The sequence below is a fragment of the Rhinoderma darwinii genome, chromosome 5 (assembly GCF_050947455.1).
Source record: "Rhinoderma darwinii isolate aRhiDar2 chromosome 5, aRhiDar2.hap1, whole genome shotgun sequence".
In the NCBI taxonomy this organism is placed as follows: domain Eukaryota; kingdom Metazoa; phylum Chordata; class Amphibia; order Anura; family Rhinodermatidae; genus Rhinoderma; species Rhinoderma darwinii.
This window is the reverse complement of record NC_134691.1, coordinates 206,637,723-206,656,514: the sequence shown is the minus strand read 5'-3', so window position 1 is coordinate 206,656,514 and position 18,792 is coordinate 206,637,723. Positions and strand designations below refer to the sequence as shown.

Below are 18,792 nucleotides of genomic sequence, written 5' to 3'. Positions count from 1 at the left end.
CTCTCACCGTCAGTTCGTCACACAGCTCAACAGCAGCTTTTATCACTGGGCTTTTCCTGATTACTACTAGACGGGAGCAACGCTCTTTTATACAGAAAGCACTGCCTCCAGCGTCAGGATGCGACTTAGACACTGCGGCGTCCTAGTGCTGTTATGGCTCAGCAAACAGCTAGCTAAGATTGCGTTCATCCCGGCGCCAAGCAAATTTAGAACACAGAAAGCCACCCATCATTTGCCTGTCATTTTTTGTTTACAAAGCATCGGAAAACACATAAGAAACATATGATTTGGAAAACGGAAAATGGGTAGGGGGAAAAAAGAGAAACGAGAATGGCGCTCCTCTAAGGTAATAATGCCGGGGTACAGTTAAAATGAACATTATGTGCGGGTTTATAATGGGCTTGGCTTAGCAGAGCACCCCCACCATCAAGACAGACCAAGTTAAAACAGAAAAGGGACTCCTTTTGGGTGCTGCTGTGTTCACAATGATCCAGTACGTTTTTGTTTTGGATAGGTAAAAAAAGGTTCATAATTCATGTTAAAGAAACTTTGTTTAAAAAGGTTCTTTATTTTCTATTCAGGAATGCAACGCGTTTCGACCTTGCAGCAAGGGCTTCATCGCCAAGGTCTGAGACCTGCACTTATAATGTACTAGGTCTTAGTCCTTTATTGAGGTCCACCTGTAAAAAAAAATCCAAAATCTTAGAGATAATAGGATGGAAATCGCAAAAAGAAATAGATGTTTTCCAAACTTTTGCATATATACTTCTTTTGGGCCAAAAGGGAGACACCAAAATTTTAAAAATAATTCTGTCAGCATCTTTTGTAGGACCCAGGGAGGAAAGGTGTAGGCCAGATAGTATTCCCATTTCTGAGGTAATGCATTCACCCCCACTAAAGCGTATTTTGGGTTTAGATAGAAGAAAAGGGGGACTTTGTGATTTCTTTTGAGGAAGCCCCCATTTCTGGGTGATAAACTGGAAGACTTGATCGTTTAAACTCCATTCGGTTGGATCCAGATTGTTTCTGCTTAGATAATTGGCCTGTATATTGCATGAGCCCTTGAGATAAATGGCTGTCAGGGATAGTAGGTGCGATTCTGCCCAAATAAAGATTTTTGCTGATAAAGCTTGAAAACTTTGATGTTCTGTGCCCACTTGGTGTAAGTGAGCCACAGTTGTCATGTTGTCTGAATAGACTCGTATATGAGACATCACAGTCAGATGTCTTGTCTTTCAGGGTTTTCCAAAGCACATTAACAGCCAGAAGGTTGAGGAATGATGAGCGACTGTCGGGTCCCAAATACCATGAAACGTCTGCTGTAGTACCAGAGCTCCCCAGCCCCATTGAAGACTATTCCAGAGATAGAGAACTCTTGTCCCAGCTAGACAGTATCAGGCTTTGAAGAGATTTAGCATGGGTTTAACACCATTCCACTGACTAAATGCACGCTGTCATGGACCCTAGTACTGACATGTCATTTCTTAATGAGACTCTTTTTACTTTCCGGAAGGATGTTATCTTCCGGATAATTTGAAGTTTCTTGTCCTGAGGTAAAAAAAATATGTTTGTTTTTGGGAGTTTAGTAGAACTCCTAAGAATATCTTATCCAGCCTAAATCTTGAAGAACCTGGCAGGTCTTTTTTATGTGAATCCGCAACAGGAGTTATGAATGAGCCACTATGAAAAAATCGTCTAAGTAAGGAAAATGATTTATTTCTTGTTTTCTTAAATAAGCCACTATCTCCACCATTAACTTTGTGAAGATCCTTAGGGCAAAAGAAATCCTGAACGGTAGGGAGGAAAACTGGAAGCAATTTATTTTTCGATTCTGAATGATGGCAAATCTTAGAAATTTTCGATACCGAGGATGAATAGGTATGTGGTAGTAAGCATCCAGAAAATCGATCATGGCTGTCATGTGATTTTTCCCAATCAGTGGGATTGTTGATTTAATTGATGGTAGGATACAAATTTGATCAAAGGTTTTAGATTTATTATTGCCCTGAAAGAGCTGTCTGGTTTTTTTTTTTAACCAAAAATAATCAAGAATAATGGCCTAAGCCTTCCTCTTCCAGAGGAACTGGCGAAATTACTTGCATCTGAAGGAACTTCAAGATTCCGCTTTGTACAGTAGTTCCTTTTATAGGAAGAAGGTTTGCAGGTCTATAATGATAAACTTCCCTGCAGGATATGAAGAAAATTCTATTTTGTATACATTTTGTACTGTATTTAAGATCCAGATGTTTAAAGTAATATTTTCCCATTCTCTGTAAAATTTTGAGATTCTTTCGCCGACTTTGGAGTCACTGCTTATCTGCATTTGGTCAGTTTGTGTTAAGAAGAATATTTCTTCCCTTGTGAACCTTTTGGGTAACTCCATATCTCTGACTTTCCTTTACCTTTATAGTCTTGGGACTGAAATTTGGAGGGCCAGTTTCTTGGCTGTTTAGGTTCAGGTAGAGCTTTTTTATTATCTGAGACCTTTTCTACGATTCTATCCAGATTTTTGGGGCCTCTTTGTTACCCTAACAAAAAACAAAAGGGACATATAAGTAATTGCCCGTCTTCTAAAGGGCCCCAAATCCAAGGCAGTAATACTTACTGTACCGGGGTTTGTGCTGTGCTCCACAGAACCAGAGCGGGAGGAGGGAACCTTCTATCTCAGGCATTCTATACATATAATGTTAATCCTACTTTAGTAGAATAGACCTCTTGACCAGGGCGATTTGAAATCTTGCCGACTGGGATCAGCACCTTCCTCCACCAATCCAAAGGTAATCATTCTCCAGGGCCTCCAATCAGTTGAAATTTGAAAAAATATGGCATTCGCCTTTACAGGAATAAGGCTGCAACTAATTCTAGCTTTGGAACACATATACATTCCACTAACTTGATGTTGTCATTGTGGAAGTGGTGTCATTCGATAGCCGGTGATTCTCACATGCGGAAGAGGCCCTGGAGATACGGCTAAGGAGCTCCTGGAGGACCAGAGACGCTGGTTTTCAGACCATTCAGCTTAACCTCCGTAGAGGCACAGGAGCACAGCCATATCTGAAGCAGCTCCGGAGGAGGAAGGATTGTAATCGACCACCGCTGCTTGGTGAGTATAAAAACACAAAAAAATTAAACCTGTACTAGACTCTGTTACTGGCCAGAGCCCAGAAAAAACTCTCTGCCATGCCCCAAAGGAGAGAAAAAACACTGATGGGGGCTTTTAACCTCTCTGTGTTTCCTGTCCTTATTAGGGTGTGGAGTCGTCTTCCTGTGGTCCTGTCATGGAGGATGAGTGGAGAAATCTTAGTTATAAGCAAAGGTTTAAAGAATTATTATTTTTTACTTTTTTGAAAGCCCTAACATATGTAATAAAGGTATGTGGCCTCTGTGTTACTCTATATCTATCTAGCAGTGTAAGCGACCTGGGGGGGGGGTCTGGAAAAAGACCCATCCATTCATCCACATACTCTTCCTTAAAATGCGTATAAAACCGCCAAGTGTTTTAAGTCTTTATATATGGGATTCTTTTACATAGTTTTGGGGGTGCTTTTTTATTTTGTACATGTTAGTATTTCCTAGCATTCTATAGAAAAGCCAATGGAGGAAAATGCCACTGACCACAACACTACAAAAGTTCCAAAAATCGAAATGCTGTGTTTGTAGACATCCTCATATTTCACTATAGATTTTGCCCACAAAGATTTCATGCAGAAAAAAAATATGCAATGAAAAATGCCATTGAAAACGTAAATAAAGTAAGAAGTACATAATTGTGTTCCAAAAAAATATATAAAAATATAATACTCAATTTAGTGAAAATGTATGTCAGAGAAATAAGGCTGTCACAAATTCTCAGAAATTAGTAACAAAAATAGTACTAAAACAATGATATTAATGTACACTAAAATCTGAGAAAGCCAATAATATATATCATAATTTACATGACCGTATGGACAGTCGCATCGGTACAAATACCTATAAGCATCATAGTAGTAGGTGACGATAATGACCAAACCATGCAGCCAAAGCATAAATCTAAACTAATGTGGCTGAGGTAAGGTGTTTCGCAGTGAAGTGTTTCATTTGATTACTCTATTAACCAAATAAAACAATTACAATATTCCAAATACCCAGTATATTAATGTGGACTATTAAAATATTTTGTACATATCAGTAATATCCTATAAACTTTCCAAACTTGTGTGACTCCCTATCCAGAATGTTTAACTGGATAGACCTACAGTATATGTGCAAATAGGTATTTTCAGCCTATTTAGTTAGGCAGTGCACTGTCAAAAGTATGGAGAGATGTGAGAAGGATGGAGAGTTATGCGGCAAATCTCCGAACTTTTTACTATGACACCCTAATACAAAATTTGAGGTGTGCAGATACAGTATCAGTGTAACGCCGGCGACTGGTGCTGTTCCTGCCAGCAGTTGCCTAAGTTGCCGGCAGCTCAGTGCATAAATACAGCACCAGAACAAAGCTCAGTACATAGATAAAGAACCAGAACCAAGCTCAGTGCTAAATACAGTATCATAACCAAGCTCTGTACATAAATATAGCACCAGAACCAAGCTCAGTATATAAATATATATAGTACCAGAACCAAACTCAGTACTAAATACAGTATCTGAACCAAGCTCAGTACATAAATGCAGTGCCACAACAAAGCTCAGTACATAAATACAGCACAAGAATCAAGCTCAGTACATAAATACAGCACAAGAACCAAGCTCATAACATAAATACAGCACCAGAACAAATTTCAGTATGATATTTACAATCAGCAGAGCCAAGCTCAGTACAGAGATCATTTGCAAAGTCAAGTTTGTCCCCTGCCATATAAATTTGTACTGAAACTACACCTCCTGGTATGTCCTGAACAATAAAGGCATAATGGGAGTTGTTGTTTCACAAAAAGAATAGGACCACTCACCGTCTCGCTTCAGATCCTATAATAACTATAGTACCGATCAGTCAGAAGGAAAATAATCATTTGCATTCAGTGGCTCAAAAGTATTTTCTAATTGGAATCATTCACTTTCTCTATTCTTCGCCATCCTGTCCAGACCTCCATGATAACTTTTCCTTGCCACGTCCCAGCTCTGCGGTTTACTGCTCAGATGTCTTTGGTTCCTCGATTTTTCAACACAATAAACTAACACAAAATCCTCATGTTGCCATATACTGCACCCCTGAATATAATAGCACCATAGGCTGTGCCTCTGAATATTATTGTGTCACACATTATGCCCATTGAATACAGTCACACTCTGTGCCCCTTAAAAAAGTGGCACACACAGAATGCCCTCTAAAAAATGTGCCACACTCCAAACCCTTTTAAATTAAAGCACCACACAGTGCGCCTGTAGATAGTGTCACACACTGTGTCCCCTGTAGATAATGTCGCAGTGTGCCCACTCCACATATAGTGTTGCACGCTCTGCCTCCTGTAGAGAGGGCCACATGCAGTGCACCCTGTAGAAAGTGACAAGCAGTGCCTTCTGTAGAGAGTGAAAGACACAATACCCCAGTAGAGAATGCCACATACAGTGCCCTGTAGAGAGTGACACACACAGTTCCACGTGTAAAGTGTCACATGCTGTTCCCACTCCTATCGATAGTGTTGCACACTGTGCCCCCTGTAGATAGTTTAGAACGCTGTGCCCTCAGTAGCTAGTGTCACACTGTGCCCCTATAGAGAGTGCTACACAGTGCCTCCTGTAGAGAATGCCACACACAATACTCCTTGTAGTAAGTGCAATACATACATTGACCCTGTAAAAAGTGCCAAACACAGTGCCCCTGTAGAGAGTGCCACATACAGTGCCACAAACAGTCCCACACACAGTGTGCCTTACAAAGAGCCACACTTTGTGCCCCCTGTAAACTGCCACACAGCGGCCCTGTAAAAAATGCCACACAGAGCCCCCTGTAGAGAGTGCCACACAAGTACCTCCTGTAGAGAGTGCCACATGCAATGCCACTTGTAGAGAGTGCTACATGCAGTGACCCCTGTAGAGAGTGTCACAAGCAATGCCCACTGTAGCGGGTACCACAGAGTGCCACATAAAGTATTGTCATAGAGAGTGCCACACATAGTGTCCCTCTAGAGAGTGCTACACACAGTGTAGAGTTCCACACACAGTGACCCTGCATAGAGTGCCACACAGTGCCCCGTGTAAAGATCGCTGCATTCTGTGCCCCCTGTAAATACTGTTGCAAACTGTGCCCCCTGTAGAGAGTGCCACGCACAGTATCCCCTGTCGAGTGTGCTACACACAGGGCATCCTGTAGAGAATGCCGCAAACAATATCCCCAGTGGAATGTGGCAAACACATTACCCCCTGTAGAGAGTGCCTCACAAAGGGCCTCCGGTAAAGTGGCACTAACATTGACCTTGTGAAGAGTGCCAGAGTGCCCCTTGTAAAGAGCATCACCAATAAAAGTGGCCACTGTAGAATGCCACACAGTGCTCACTATAGACTGGCACACACAGTGCAACCCTGTAGAGAGTGCCACATGCAGTGCCCCCTGTAGAGCGTGCAACACACACATTCCCCTGTAGATTGCCACGCACAGTGCCTCCTGTAAAGTGCCACACACAACATCCCCGTAAAGAGTGCCTCACACAGTGCCCCTTGTAGAGAGTGTCACACATAGTTCTCACTATAGAATGTCACACACAGTGCCCACTGTAGACTGCCACACACAGTGACCCTGTAAAAACTGCCACACACAGGGATTCCTGTAGAAAGTGACACATACAGTGACCCTGTAGAGGGTGCCACATACAGTTCCCCCTGTAGAGTGCCTGAAAAGTCTGTGCCCTCTGAAACTGAAGCGATACAGTGCACTCTAGAACAAATAAGCATAGTTACCTGCTTACCTGTTTCCACACTGTAATCTAGCAATGGAGGCCTGGCCATTTCTGACCAGGCATGCTCCTGAGGAGCGAGGCTTGCATCACAGAAAAAGCATCGAATGGCAGGGAACTAATGGTTGCCTTGCTTAGCGAGCGCTAGTTAGACTGTTCAATTGTATCTGCGTCCTATAGACACAAATACATTGGGAGTACAAGGGTTTTCGAGTCAGGTTCCCGCTTCTCCCAGGTTCTCTCGATCCGGCTGTTATTTTACCAACTGGTTCAAGAGAATCTGGAAAAAATGTCCATATCCCACCCTTGGATAGGACCAATCCCTTATAAACCCATGCTGAAATGGAGTTATACGTTTATTTTCATTGATATATTCTAGGAAAACCTTCAAACATTTTACCCAAAATAGAGAATAAACAAACAAGCTTATAGCTTCCAGGTTCACATTTTGAGCACTTTTTGAATATTGGCTCAACCTTTGTCAGTCTTGTAGAACAGACAATGTTCAATATAGAATCCTTAAATGTCAGAAATAATTGTCTTTCTATCATTGTACTTAATTCCTTTGGAACACAGGGGTGTATGCCATCTGGACCTGGTGATTTGTCTATTTTAATCTTTTTAAGGCGGCTTTGCACTTCTTCCTGGGTTAGACATGTGACATTAAATGAAGAATTTACTTTATCCCTCTGCATTTCATCTAACATTTCATTTTTCTCAGTGAACACAGTAAAGAAAAGAAAAATAATATATATATATATAATTTATATTTAACCCCTTCACGACCAGGTTGGTAAAAATGTATGCCCCTTTGTCCAGGTTAATTGTTCAATTTCTGATATGCGCTTCTTTACACGATACTATCTTTTGCAACCTCTTTAAATATCACAACTATTTTTACTTAGTTTTTTCTTTTACAAGACTTATGAGGCTTTCATTTTCCAGATTAGTGTAATTAATTAAATGTTTTAATTATTTTTATTATGAGCAGACAAAATCACAAAAAATTTGAAAAAAACACTTTTTTGTAATTTTTTTAATATGTTTATATCTATATTATATGTATATGTTTGTATATATACACTGTTGCAGCTCTATAACTATTGCCGTATTTTTCGGACTATAAGACGCAGTTTTTAGCAAGAATAAATCTTGCTAAAAAGTCCCTGCGTCTTATAGTCCGCAGTCAAAGGGACCCGGCATCGCCAGGCCCCCTTACACTTCATTACTTAACCCCTTCCCGACCCATGATGTGCCGGCATATCATGGAGCGGGGGGGGGTGATGTATGGAGCGGGCTTGCGCGCTGAGCCTACTCCATACACTGCAGCGGTCAGCTGTATTTTACAGCGGACATGCTGTTCTAACGGCCAGGAACAGCAATTTCGCTTTTCCTGGCCGTTTAAAGGGGTTGTGCCATAAGACATAAGTATCACCTATCAACAGGATAGGGGATACATGTGTGATCGATAAGGAGAACGGGGACCAAAAGTCACCAAGAGCGCAGCATGAGAAGCTTTGACTTCCGCGTTCTGTCTCCGGCAGCTTCATAGAGATCATTGGGATTCTTCTGCCCATTGATCTCTATTGAGCTGCGGAACAGATAAGCCGGACACAGAACCCGGAAGTCCAGGCTTCTCATGTAGCACTCCAGGTGACTTTGGGACCCCTGTTCTCCTTATCTCTGGGGGTCCCAGCGGTTGGACCCCCAGAGATCTCACATGTAGCCCCCTATCCTGTGGATAGGGGATACATGTGTTTTATGGCAAACCCCTTTAACTAGTTAAATGCCGAGGTCAATAGCGACCACGGCATTTATAGGGGTTTTTTAATGAAGGACATTTATGACATCCACAGGACATTTATGACATATCCACATCTGGGACCCGCACCTATCTCTGGAACTCTCTACAACGGGGCCCCCTAAACCCTGTTCCTGCTTTCTGTGCTCTCCCGACCCCTTGATTACATGTGGAGTTACTAAAACAGCGTAACTCGCTGAGCTACACTGTTTCCGTAACTCCCATAGAACTGATTAGTAGTTATGGAAACAATGTAGCTTGCATGCTACGCTGCTTCAGTAACTGCTATTCCCAACTATGCGAGTTAGGGAAACAGCGTAGCTCAGCAAGTTAAGCTGTTTCAGTAACTCCACATGCAACCAAGTGGCCACTTGTTCAAGTCCCCGAGGGGAACTAATAAAATGTGTAAAAAAAAAAACTTTATTTACATTTTCAGGAGTGTAAAAAAACTAAAATTTTCCCCAAGCACACTGGAAAAAATAAAATAATTTGGTATCACTGCGTCCGTAAAAGTCCGATCTATTACAGTATACTATTATTTATCTCGCACTGTGAGTTTATAAATGTAAAAAAATCGTATGTACCAAAAAAATTTGCCAATAAAACTACAGCTCGTCCCGCAAAAAATAAGACCTCACACCGCTCAATCAATGAAAAAAATATTAAAAAAAAGTTATGCCTCTCAGAATGTGGTGAAACAGAATAAATAATTTTTTAACAAATCATTTTTTTCCAATTTTCTGCTGTCTAAAACCTGGGTGCGTCTTATGGTCCGGTGCGTCTTACAGTCCGAAAAATACAGTAGTCTTCTTCTCTTTCCATCAGCCTGGATCGCTGTGAGGGGAGAGTGAAGAGGACTATAAGGCCATATTCACATGACATTAACAAAAGGACAATTAACAATGGATGAACTATTCGATTTTCATGGCTGTTTTGCATCAGTGTGTCTCTAAATTTGAAACCATTTCCCGGCCGTCTGATCATTTTTAACCGCCATTTGCCATCTGTTTTTCATGGCCATTAAACAAAATGGATGAATTTTATTTGTAGGTTTTTTGTCCCAGCCACCTAAAAACGCCCCAGTAGATAGTGCCACATTGCCACATTGCCTACTTAAGATAGTGCCAGTGCCCATATAGATAATACCCACTATAGATAGTGCCACAGTGCCCACAGTTCCCAGTGTAGATAGTGCACACATAGTGCCACAGTTCCCACTGTAGATAGTGCCCACATAGTGCCATAAACAGTGCCCATGTAGATAGCACCACAGTGTCCCCTGTAGGTAGTGCTCATATAGTGCCACAGTGCCCATGTAGATAGTGTCACACCCACTGTATATAGCACCCTCCCGGTATATAGCACCACACCCCCTGCAGATAGCACCATCCCCCTGTAGATAGCGCCACCCCCCTGTAGATAGCGCCACCCCGCTGTAGATAGCACCACTCCCCTTGTAGATAGCACCATCCCCCTGTAGATAGCACCAGACACCCCCCATCCCTGTAGAGAACGCCACCCAAGCTTCCTCTAGGAATGGAATCCCCTGTCAAAGCATTCTGGCCGGGGATAGCGCTCCTAGACAAAGCCCCTGACGTCCATATATGGACAGTGACGTCAGGGGCTCCCTTCTAGGGGCGGAGTTCCTCGCCAGATTGTTGGCGACGCTTTGGCCCGGGATTCCGCTCTTAGAGAGAGCCCCTGACATCTCTGTCCATATATGCACAGAGATGTCAGGGGCTCTGTCTAGGCGCGGAATCCCCAGCCAGAGCGATCTGACCGGGGATTCCGCTCCTAGAGAGAGCACCTGTCGTCACTGTCTATGTATGGACAGAGACATCAGCGATAGAAGAACACATGGAATGCAACGAACCGAGAGTCAAAGGTGAGGAAATCCACAAGCCCTGTAAAGGATCTGCCAGACACAACTTCTGTGTCGACGCCCAAAGGTAATCAGTCTGCACCTGCTTCTATGTCTGTGAGACTGACTCCATCTTCCACCACCCAGGATGGCAGGCTTAGGAGTGGGAGAGCCTATCACAGCCTGGCCAGACGGAGCTAGCTCCCGCCCTCTGTCTATTTATACCTGCCTTTCCTGTTCCTCCTTTGCTTGTGATTCTTCTCTGTTTGTTTCCTGGTCCTGCTGCAGCTTCTTGAACTACTGATCCTCTGCTTGCGATTGACCTTGGCTTTTCTGACCACTCTTCTGCTCTGTGTTTTTGTACCTCGCTCATCTCCTGGTTTGACTCGGCTCGTTCACCTCGCTTGTTGTTCACGGTGTTCCCGTGGGCAACTTCCCCATTTCCCTGGCTTCTTTGTACCCTTGTCTGTTTGTCGTGCACCTATTGAGTGTAGGAACCGTCGCCCAGTTGTACCCCGTCGCCTAGGGCGGGTCGTTGCAAGCAGGCAGGGACTGAGTGGCGGGTAGATTAGGGCTCACTTGTCTGTTTCCCTACCCCGACATTACAAGCCCCATATCTTTTCAAACTTCCATATACATTGTCTATTTCGATATACAACTTTTTCATAGGGTATGACATCCCTATATAGTAGTTTAAATGCTTTTTTTTTTCTTCTATCATTTATTGCCTGTTTACATTTATCCACATTGGTTTACAACTGTATCTAATCCTTATATTCCCATAGGATATGTACCTCTCACAATGAAAATTGACGATGCTTTTAAAAATATTCCATTTAGTTTTGTTACTCCTATTTTTCTACTTTCTACTTTCTGTTCGTTAATGTTAAATCCAAATTTGTCCCTCTAGTTTCAGTTTTCCAATTTATAGTTGAAGTCCACAATAATAACTACCTCATTATGATCTGCTGTCTGGTCTATTTTCTATGGTTTCTGTTGTATTTAGAGGCTTAAAGCAAACCCCAAACAATATTTTATCATGGTTCTACCCTTCATGTATTTATACCCATACGGTAGAGACTCCACATGATCATTTCCCTCACATAAATCAATCCATAGTGTGGGCTTTAAACAGGATTTTACACAAAGACAAACCCTCCCATTTTAGGGTTTTTAAGATTTATTTTTTTTTTAAAAACTGTAACCCTGTAAGTTAAGCACCCAGTCATAGCAATCATCCACTCATATCTCAGTTATCCCCACTATGTCATACTTTCCCTCTGATATTATTAATTTCAGTTTATCAATTTTATTTGGTAAACTTCTGGCATTGGTTAGCATAGAAGTTGGCCCAATTCTCCAAGAACCCAAAAAACTCCTTCCTACACTAGTTCTTGAGACACTGGTTTGCCTTCCTAATCCTCTGCTGCTTCTCTGGAACAGGTAATTTTCAGAAAATACTACATTTGAAGTCCTTTCCCTAAGCTCATGGCCTAAGTCCCTGAAATCATTTTTAAGGACCTTCCACCTATCTCTGACTTTTTCACCAGTACCAATGTGCACCATGACCTTGATATGTCAAACACAAGTGCCAAGAAGTCAACACACTGTTAGACATCCCTTTCTTTCTGATTAATTGCCCTATTTGTTCCCCTAATAACTAAATCCCCCACTACCAGCACCTATCGGGCCGACCCTGTGCTCTTATTCCCCCATTTACTGGAGCAGACATTCCCTTGTCAGAGGAAGTGTCTTGCTGCAGCAGTGCTATTCCTGAACGGATATTGCCCTCATTTGCCAATTTGGCAAAATTGTTGGGGTGTTCTAGATCAGAACTAGACTCCCTGACACTCTTCCCTTCTAACTGTCACCTAACTAACTGCCTCATTTTCCTGCACCTCCATTCTGCCATCCTCCCAATTTCTGCCCCAGTAGGTGCCTGCTCAGTGTTCTGCGGACTAATGATTCAAAAATTAGAACTATTTGGAAAATACGGGTCCTGTTCGTTCTGGAGTGAGATCTGGAGTAACACTGAATTCCACAATATGATAATGATACCGACAGCCAAACATGGTCTAGTACTGTGATGATGTGGGGATACTTTGCTGCTCCACGGTCTGGGTGACTTGCCATAATTCGTGAAAACATGAATTCTGCTGACTACCAGAAAATCCTGAAGGAGAATGTCCTGTCATCAGTCTGTAGCCTAAACCTTCTAGCACAATTGGGGTATGCAGCAAAACAACAATCTGAAAAACAAGAGCAAGTCCACATCTGAATGTCTCAACAGAAACAAAATTAAGGTTTTGGAATGGTCTAATCCTGATTTGAACCCCATTGAGATACTGCGGCAGGTTCTTCAATGCACTGTTCATGCTTATAAGCCAATTTGACTGGAGTACAGTATGCTAAACCTAGAAATAAATTGTTCACACAGGAGGATGAAATGGCACCATGTTGCGTACATATAACCAATTGGAAAAGTGATAATTTTTTGGGAACAAAAACAGCCATTCCGCCATCTTTTGGGGGTTTTAATTTTGACGGCATCGTGCAGTATAAATTACATGATAACTTTACTCTATGGGTCAATACCATTCCGCAATGCCTAATTTATATAGTTGTTATAGATTTTTGTGTGTTTTACTACATTTACAAAGTAAACACCCATAAAAAAAATAATTTGTTTGTTTGTCTCGCTACATTGCAAGAGCCCTAAAAAAATTTCCATCAACATAAGGGCTTGTCTTTTGTGAGAAGTTTTCATTGGCTTAATTTTGGGATAGAAACGACTTTTTGATCACTTTTAATTTTGTGTTTTGGGAGGTGGCATTCTGGCATTGTTTTTCAGTTTTTTTTTAATGACGTTCACTTTGCAGCATAAATAACGTAATACGTTTATAGTTCGAGTCATCGGATGCAGGGATACCAATTATGTGCATGTTTTATTAATTTATGATTTTTTTTTCCAAAATAAAGCATTTTGTGGGTGAAAAACTATTTTGTTTATATATATATAGATAGATAGATAGATAGATAGATAGATAGATAGATAGATAGATAGATAGATAGATAGATAGATAGATAGATAGATAGATAGATAGATAGATAGGATTATATTTAGTATCACTATGGAACTTCAGCATGCGATCATTTGATATTACCAATAATACACAGCAAAATTTCTGAGTGTACGTGTTCATTTACGGCGCTGTGTCGGAACTGCCACCTACCTGCACTGTAAATTTGCAGCGCATGGTGGGAAGGGGTTAAAAAATGAACTAACGTTTATCCACAGTGATGAGAACTACAGTTGTTGCTAAAAGTTTCTTGTGGTATTACATTTTTGGTTTTATTTTTTGAATGGAGGGATTACATTTTCACACAGGGCCAGTTAGGGTATGTTCACACGCAAACGTAAAATACGTCTGAAATTACGGAGCTGTTTTCAGGCGAAAAAGCTCCTGAATTTCAGACGTTTTTGCAAGTACCAGAGTTTTTCCCGGCGTCAATTATGGACGTAATTGGAGCTGTTTTTCAATCGAGTCAATGAAAAACGGCTCCAATTACGTCCCAAGAAGTGACATGCACTTCTTTGAGGCGGCTGTCTTTTTACGTGCCGTCTTTTGACAGCGGCGCGTATATAAAAAGCCCGTCTGCACTGAACACCGTAAGACCCTTTGAATTCAATGGGCAGATGTTTGCCGACGGTTTGGAGCTGTTTTTTCGGCCGTAATTCCAGGCGAAAAACGCCTGAATTACGTCCGTAAATAGGGCGTGTGAACATACCCTTAGTGTTAGATACATTTTTCCTTAAATAAATTAAATGATCTTTCACAAAATGTACTTTGTATTAGCTCAGGTTGTTTTGATCATATTTAATTTTGTTTGATGTGAAAAAAACAGAAGAAGTCAAGGCAAACTTATTGATTTCAAGTGAATGCTTTCAAATTACTTATTTTATTTATAATATAAAATAAAATGTATGCAGTCTAGAATAATAATTCTAAGGTACTTTACAAATACAACATTGCCTGCTCAGGATTATCAGAAATACTAATGGTGCCACATAAAATTGTTTCTGGAACCAGATAAGTTTGGTAATGTAGAGTAGGTCAGGATCACACACACACACACACACACACACACACACACACACACACACACACGCACACACACACGCACACACACACACACACACACACACACAGTTTGATGCCATTTTTGGTGCAGTTATTTTAGCCAAAACCAGAAGTGAATTGCTTTGGTGATCCCCCTGTTTTTTTTATTACAAGTGGATCTACACGAAAGGAAATGAAAAAAGAAAAGACTGACGTATATCCTTTCTTTTTTGTCCACTGCTGTGTTTGGCTAAAAAAAAAGCTGAGCCAAAAACTGCTGAAAAATTGTGTGATCCTGGTCTTTAGGTGTTTTTTGTTTTAAAGAAATTGGCCCACATTTACTAAACAGTTTACACCAGTTTTGGGCGTGAACTGTGCTGAAAAAAGGATGCAGTCTTTGTTTACATGTGGCCGCCACGTGACCACTGCAGTCAATCCATGGCCTCAGTGGTTATGTGCTGTACTACTGGCACCATAACTCCCATGTCAGTAGTAACACTTGTGACCATTGAGACCTTTAACTGACTGCAACAGTCACCTGGCAGGTGCATGTAAATGAAGATTGGAGAGGTGAGAATAGTTTTTTTTAGTTATTTTATAATATTTGTTGTTGTTTATATTTTTTTCTTTCAGAATTAAGATAATTCTTCCAATTTTTGAGTCACAATATGGCCCAAATTTATTAAGACTGGTGTTTTTTATTTTGAACGATGTGCTGTAAATTTACACCTGCTATGAGTAGATTTATCCCAGATATTTGCACTTTTACAATGATTTAATGTAAAAAAAACTCTACTTCTTGTCACTTTTCAAATTTGACAAGTGACGAGAAAAGTTGGAAATTTTACCTAAACTTTGTCGCATGTACCATTTGCATCCATTATTCAACACAGTTTACACCAGAAACCAATGTAAACTTTTTAGTAAACATGGGAAATTCTCTTCAAAACAAAATAACACCATAAGACTAGGATAACACACAGTTTTGATGTAGTTTTTGTCTCAGGTTTTTTTTTTAGCCAATCGCAGGAGTGGACACAAAACAAAGGAGATACGTCAGTCTTTTCTTTATACCTTTCCTTAATTTTGGATCCACATATAAACAAAAACCTGGGGGATTGCCAGAGCATTTGCGCTGTATCGGCAGGGGATTTGACAGCAGAGCACTGTTTTTTTGTTATTTTATAACATTTGCTGCTTTTTTCAGAAGTTGGATAACAAGGCCCCATGCACACAACTGTAAAAGTCGGCTATAATTGCGGACCGCAATTAGGGTCCGCAATAACGGACGCATTCACTTCTATTGTTCAAGACACTTTCTCGTTTATTTACAGGCAGATATCCGTAGAAGTGTACCGCAAAAGATAGGCCACATCCCATCTTTTGCTTTTTACGGTCCGTGCATTGTATGGGAGCACTGGCCGAAAATGTGGGATGGGGCATTATTCTTTGCTGAGGTGAAGCAATTTGATCTTTTTTTTTTTCACTTTCTCAATATTGGAGGTTTTTGCAGCTTGGTTGCACTCGCTCCAATGGCGATCACAGCATGTAACAAAAAATATAACTATTGTATCATTTTCTATAATAATTATACAGACTATTCCTTGGAAATTCCTTGAATGTCTATATTTAACCTTTCAGGGCATATAACAATCACAAACTATTTGTTGAATTATTATCCTGACCTGGACCTTGAGAAGAGAAATATTCATGGATTCACAGCATTAATGAAAGCATCAATTCAAGGCAGAACAGAGTGTGTTCGAGCATTAATGTTAGCTGGTAAGTGTATTTCTGTTTTAATGCTTTCGTGGTCAGTATATACTTGCTGAATAAAATTATTGAATCTCAAAAGGCAGATTTACTTTAAATGTTTACTAAATTGCTGGAAATGCACTTTTGCTAGCTTTGGGGATTGCTGGTCACCTGCAGCATCTTATCCTGGTCAGACTGCCTTCTAAATGTTTGTAGGGTCTATCCGGACCACAGAGCCAGATAAGGGTGGTTCCGGCTACACATCTCACAGTAATTATTTGAGTATCCCATACCTCCCAACTTTCAGACAGGCAAAAGAGAGGCACCTGCTCTTTGTAGAAAATATTTGTGTCCTGACTTACTAGGTGCCTTTCAAAGCCCCATTAACAATACCAGCTACAGGATTGAAGTAAAATTCTAGCCACAGTGATTGATAAGTCGCTAGCTATAACATAACAGTGGAAAAAGTGTAGATACACTAAATAAATAATAAATAAATGCACACGTACATTGCATTAACAATGTGCAAAATCTAAAGGTAGAGTATACTGATCTTAACCCCTTCCCTCTTTGGCCGCTTTTGACCTTCCTGACAGAGCCTCATTTTTCAAATCTGACCTGTTTCACTTTATGTGGTAATAACTCCAGAATGCTTTTACCTATCCAAGTGATTCTGAGATTGTTTTCTCATGACACATTGGACTTTATGTTACTGGCAAAATTTGCCCGATACATTCAGTATTTAATTGTGAAAAACACCAAAATTTAGCGAAAAATTGCAAAAATTAGCATTTTTCTCAATTTAAATGTATCTGCTTGTAAGACAGGCAGTTATACCACACAAAAATGTTACTAACTAACATCCCCCATATGTCTACTTTAGATTGGCATCGTTTTTTTAACATCATTTTATTTTTCTATGACATCACAAGGCTTAGAACTTTAGCAGCAATTTCTCACATTTTCAAGAAAATGTCAAAATGCTAATTTTACAGGGGCCAGTTCAGTTGTGAAGTGGCTTTGAGGTCCTTAGATATTAGAAACCGCCAATAAGTCACCCCATTTTAAAAACTGCACCCCTCAAAGTATTCAAAACAGCATTTAGAAAGTTTATTAACCCTTTAGACATTGCGCAGGAATTAAGGCAAAGTAGAGGTGAAATTTACAAAGTTCATTATTTTTTTTCCAGAAATTCATTTTGAATCCATTTTTTTTGTACCACAGAATGTTTTACCCAAGAAATGCAACTCAATATTTATTGCCCAGGTTCTGCAGTTTTAGGAAATATCCCACATGTGGCTCTAGTGTGCTACTGGACTGAAACACAGGCCTCAGAAGCAAAGGAGCACCTGGTGGATTTTGGGTCTCCTTTTTATTAGAATATATTTTAGGCACCATGTCAGCTTTGAAAAGGTCTTGCGGAACTAAAACAGTGGAAACCCCCCAAAAGTGACCCCATTTGGGAAACTACAACCCTCGAGGAATTTATATAGTGGTGTAGCAAGCATTTTGACCGGCCAGTTTTTTTGCAAACATTTTTGGAACTAGGCCATGAAAATGAAAATCTACATTTTTTTCAAATAAAATGTAGGTTTAGCTAATTTTTTTTCACTTCCAAAAGAACTAAAGTAGAAAAAGCACCACAACATTTGTAGAGAAATTTCTCCCGAGTAAAACAATACCCCACATGTGGTAATAAACGGTTATTTGGACACACGGCAGGGCTTAGAATGGAAAGAGCGCCATTTGGCTCTTGGAGCTCAAATTTAGCAGGAATGGTTTGCGGAGCCATGTCGCATTTGCAAAGCCCCGTAGTGGACAAAACAGTGGAAACCCCCAACAAGTGACCCCATTTTGGAAACTATACCCCTCGAGGAATTTATCTAGGGGTGTAGCAAGCATTTTGACCGGCCAGTTTTTTTGCAAAAATTTTTGGAACTAGGCCATGAAAATGAAAATCTACATTTTTTCAAATAAAATGTAGGTTTAGCTAATTTTTTTTCATTTCCACAAGGACTAAAGGAAAAAAAGCACCATAAAATTTGTAAAAAAATTTCTCCCGAGTAAAACAATACCCCACATGTAGTAATAAACAGCTGTTTGGAGACACGGCGAGGCTGAGAAGGGAAAGAGCGCCATTTGGCTTTTGGAACTCAAATTTAGCAGGAATGGTTTGCGGAGGCCATGTCGCATTTGCAAAGCTCCTGAGGGGACAAAACAGTGGAAACCCCCAACAAGTGACCCCATTTTGGAAACTACACCCCATGAGGAAATTATCTAGGGGTACAGTGAGCAGTTTCCCCCCCCCCCCGGTTGTTTTACAGAACTTATTGGAAGTAGGCCGTAAAAATGAAAATCTACATTTTTTAAAATAAA

The 18,792-nt window shown here is 40.6% G+C and overlaps 1 protein-coding gene across 1 annotated transcript in view; it reads left to right on the top strand.

The window, feature by feature from the left end:
* The window catches only part of ANKRD33B (ankyrin repeat domain 33B), a 259,732-nt gene that overhangs the window by 176,496 nt on the left and 64,444 nt on the right, over positions 1–18,792 (top strand). The window contains exon 3 of the mRNA XM_075828520.1: positions 16,303–16,443. Coding sequence (XP_075684635.1) covers positions 16,303–16,443 — 141 coding nt within the window. The remainder of the gene's footprint in view (positions 1–16,302; positions 16,444–18,792) is intronic.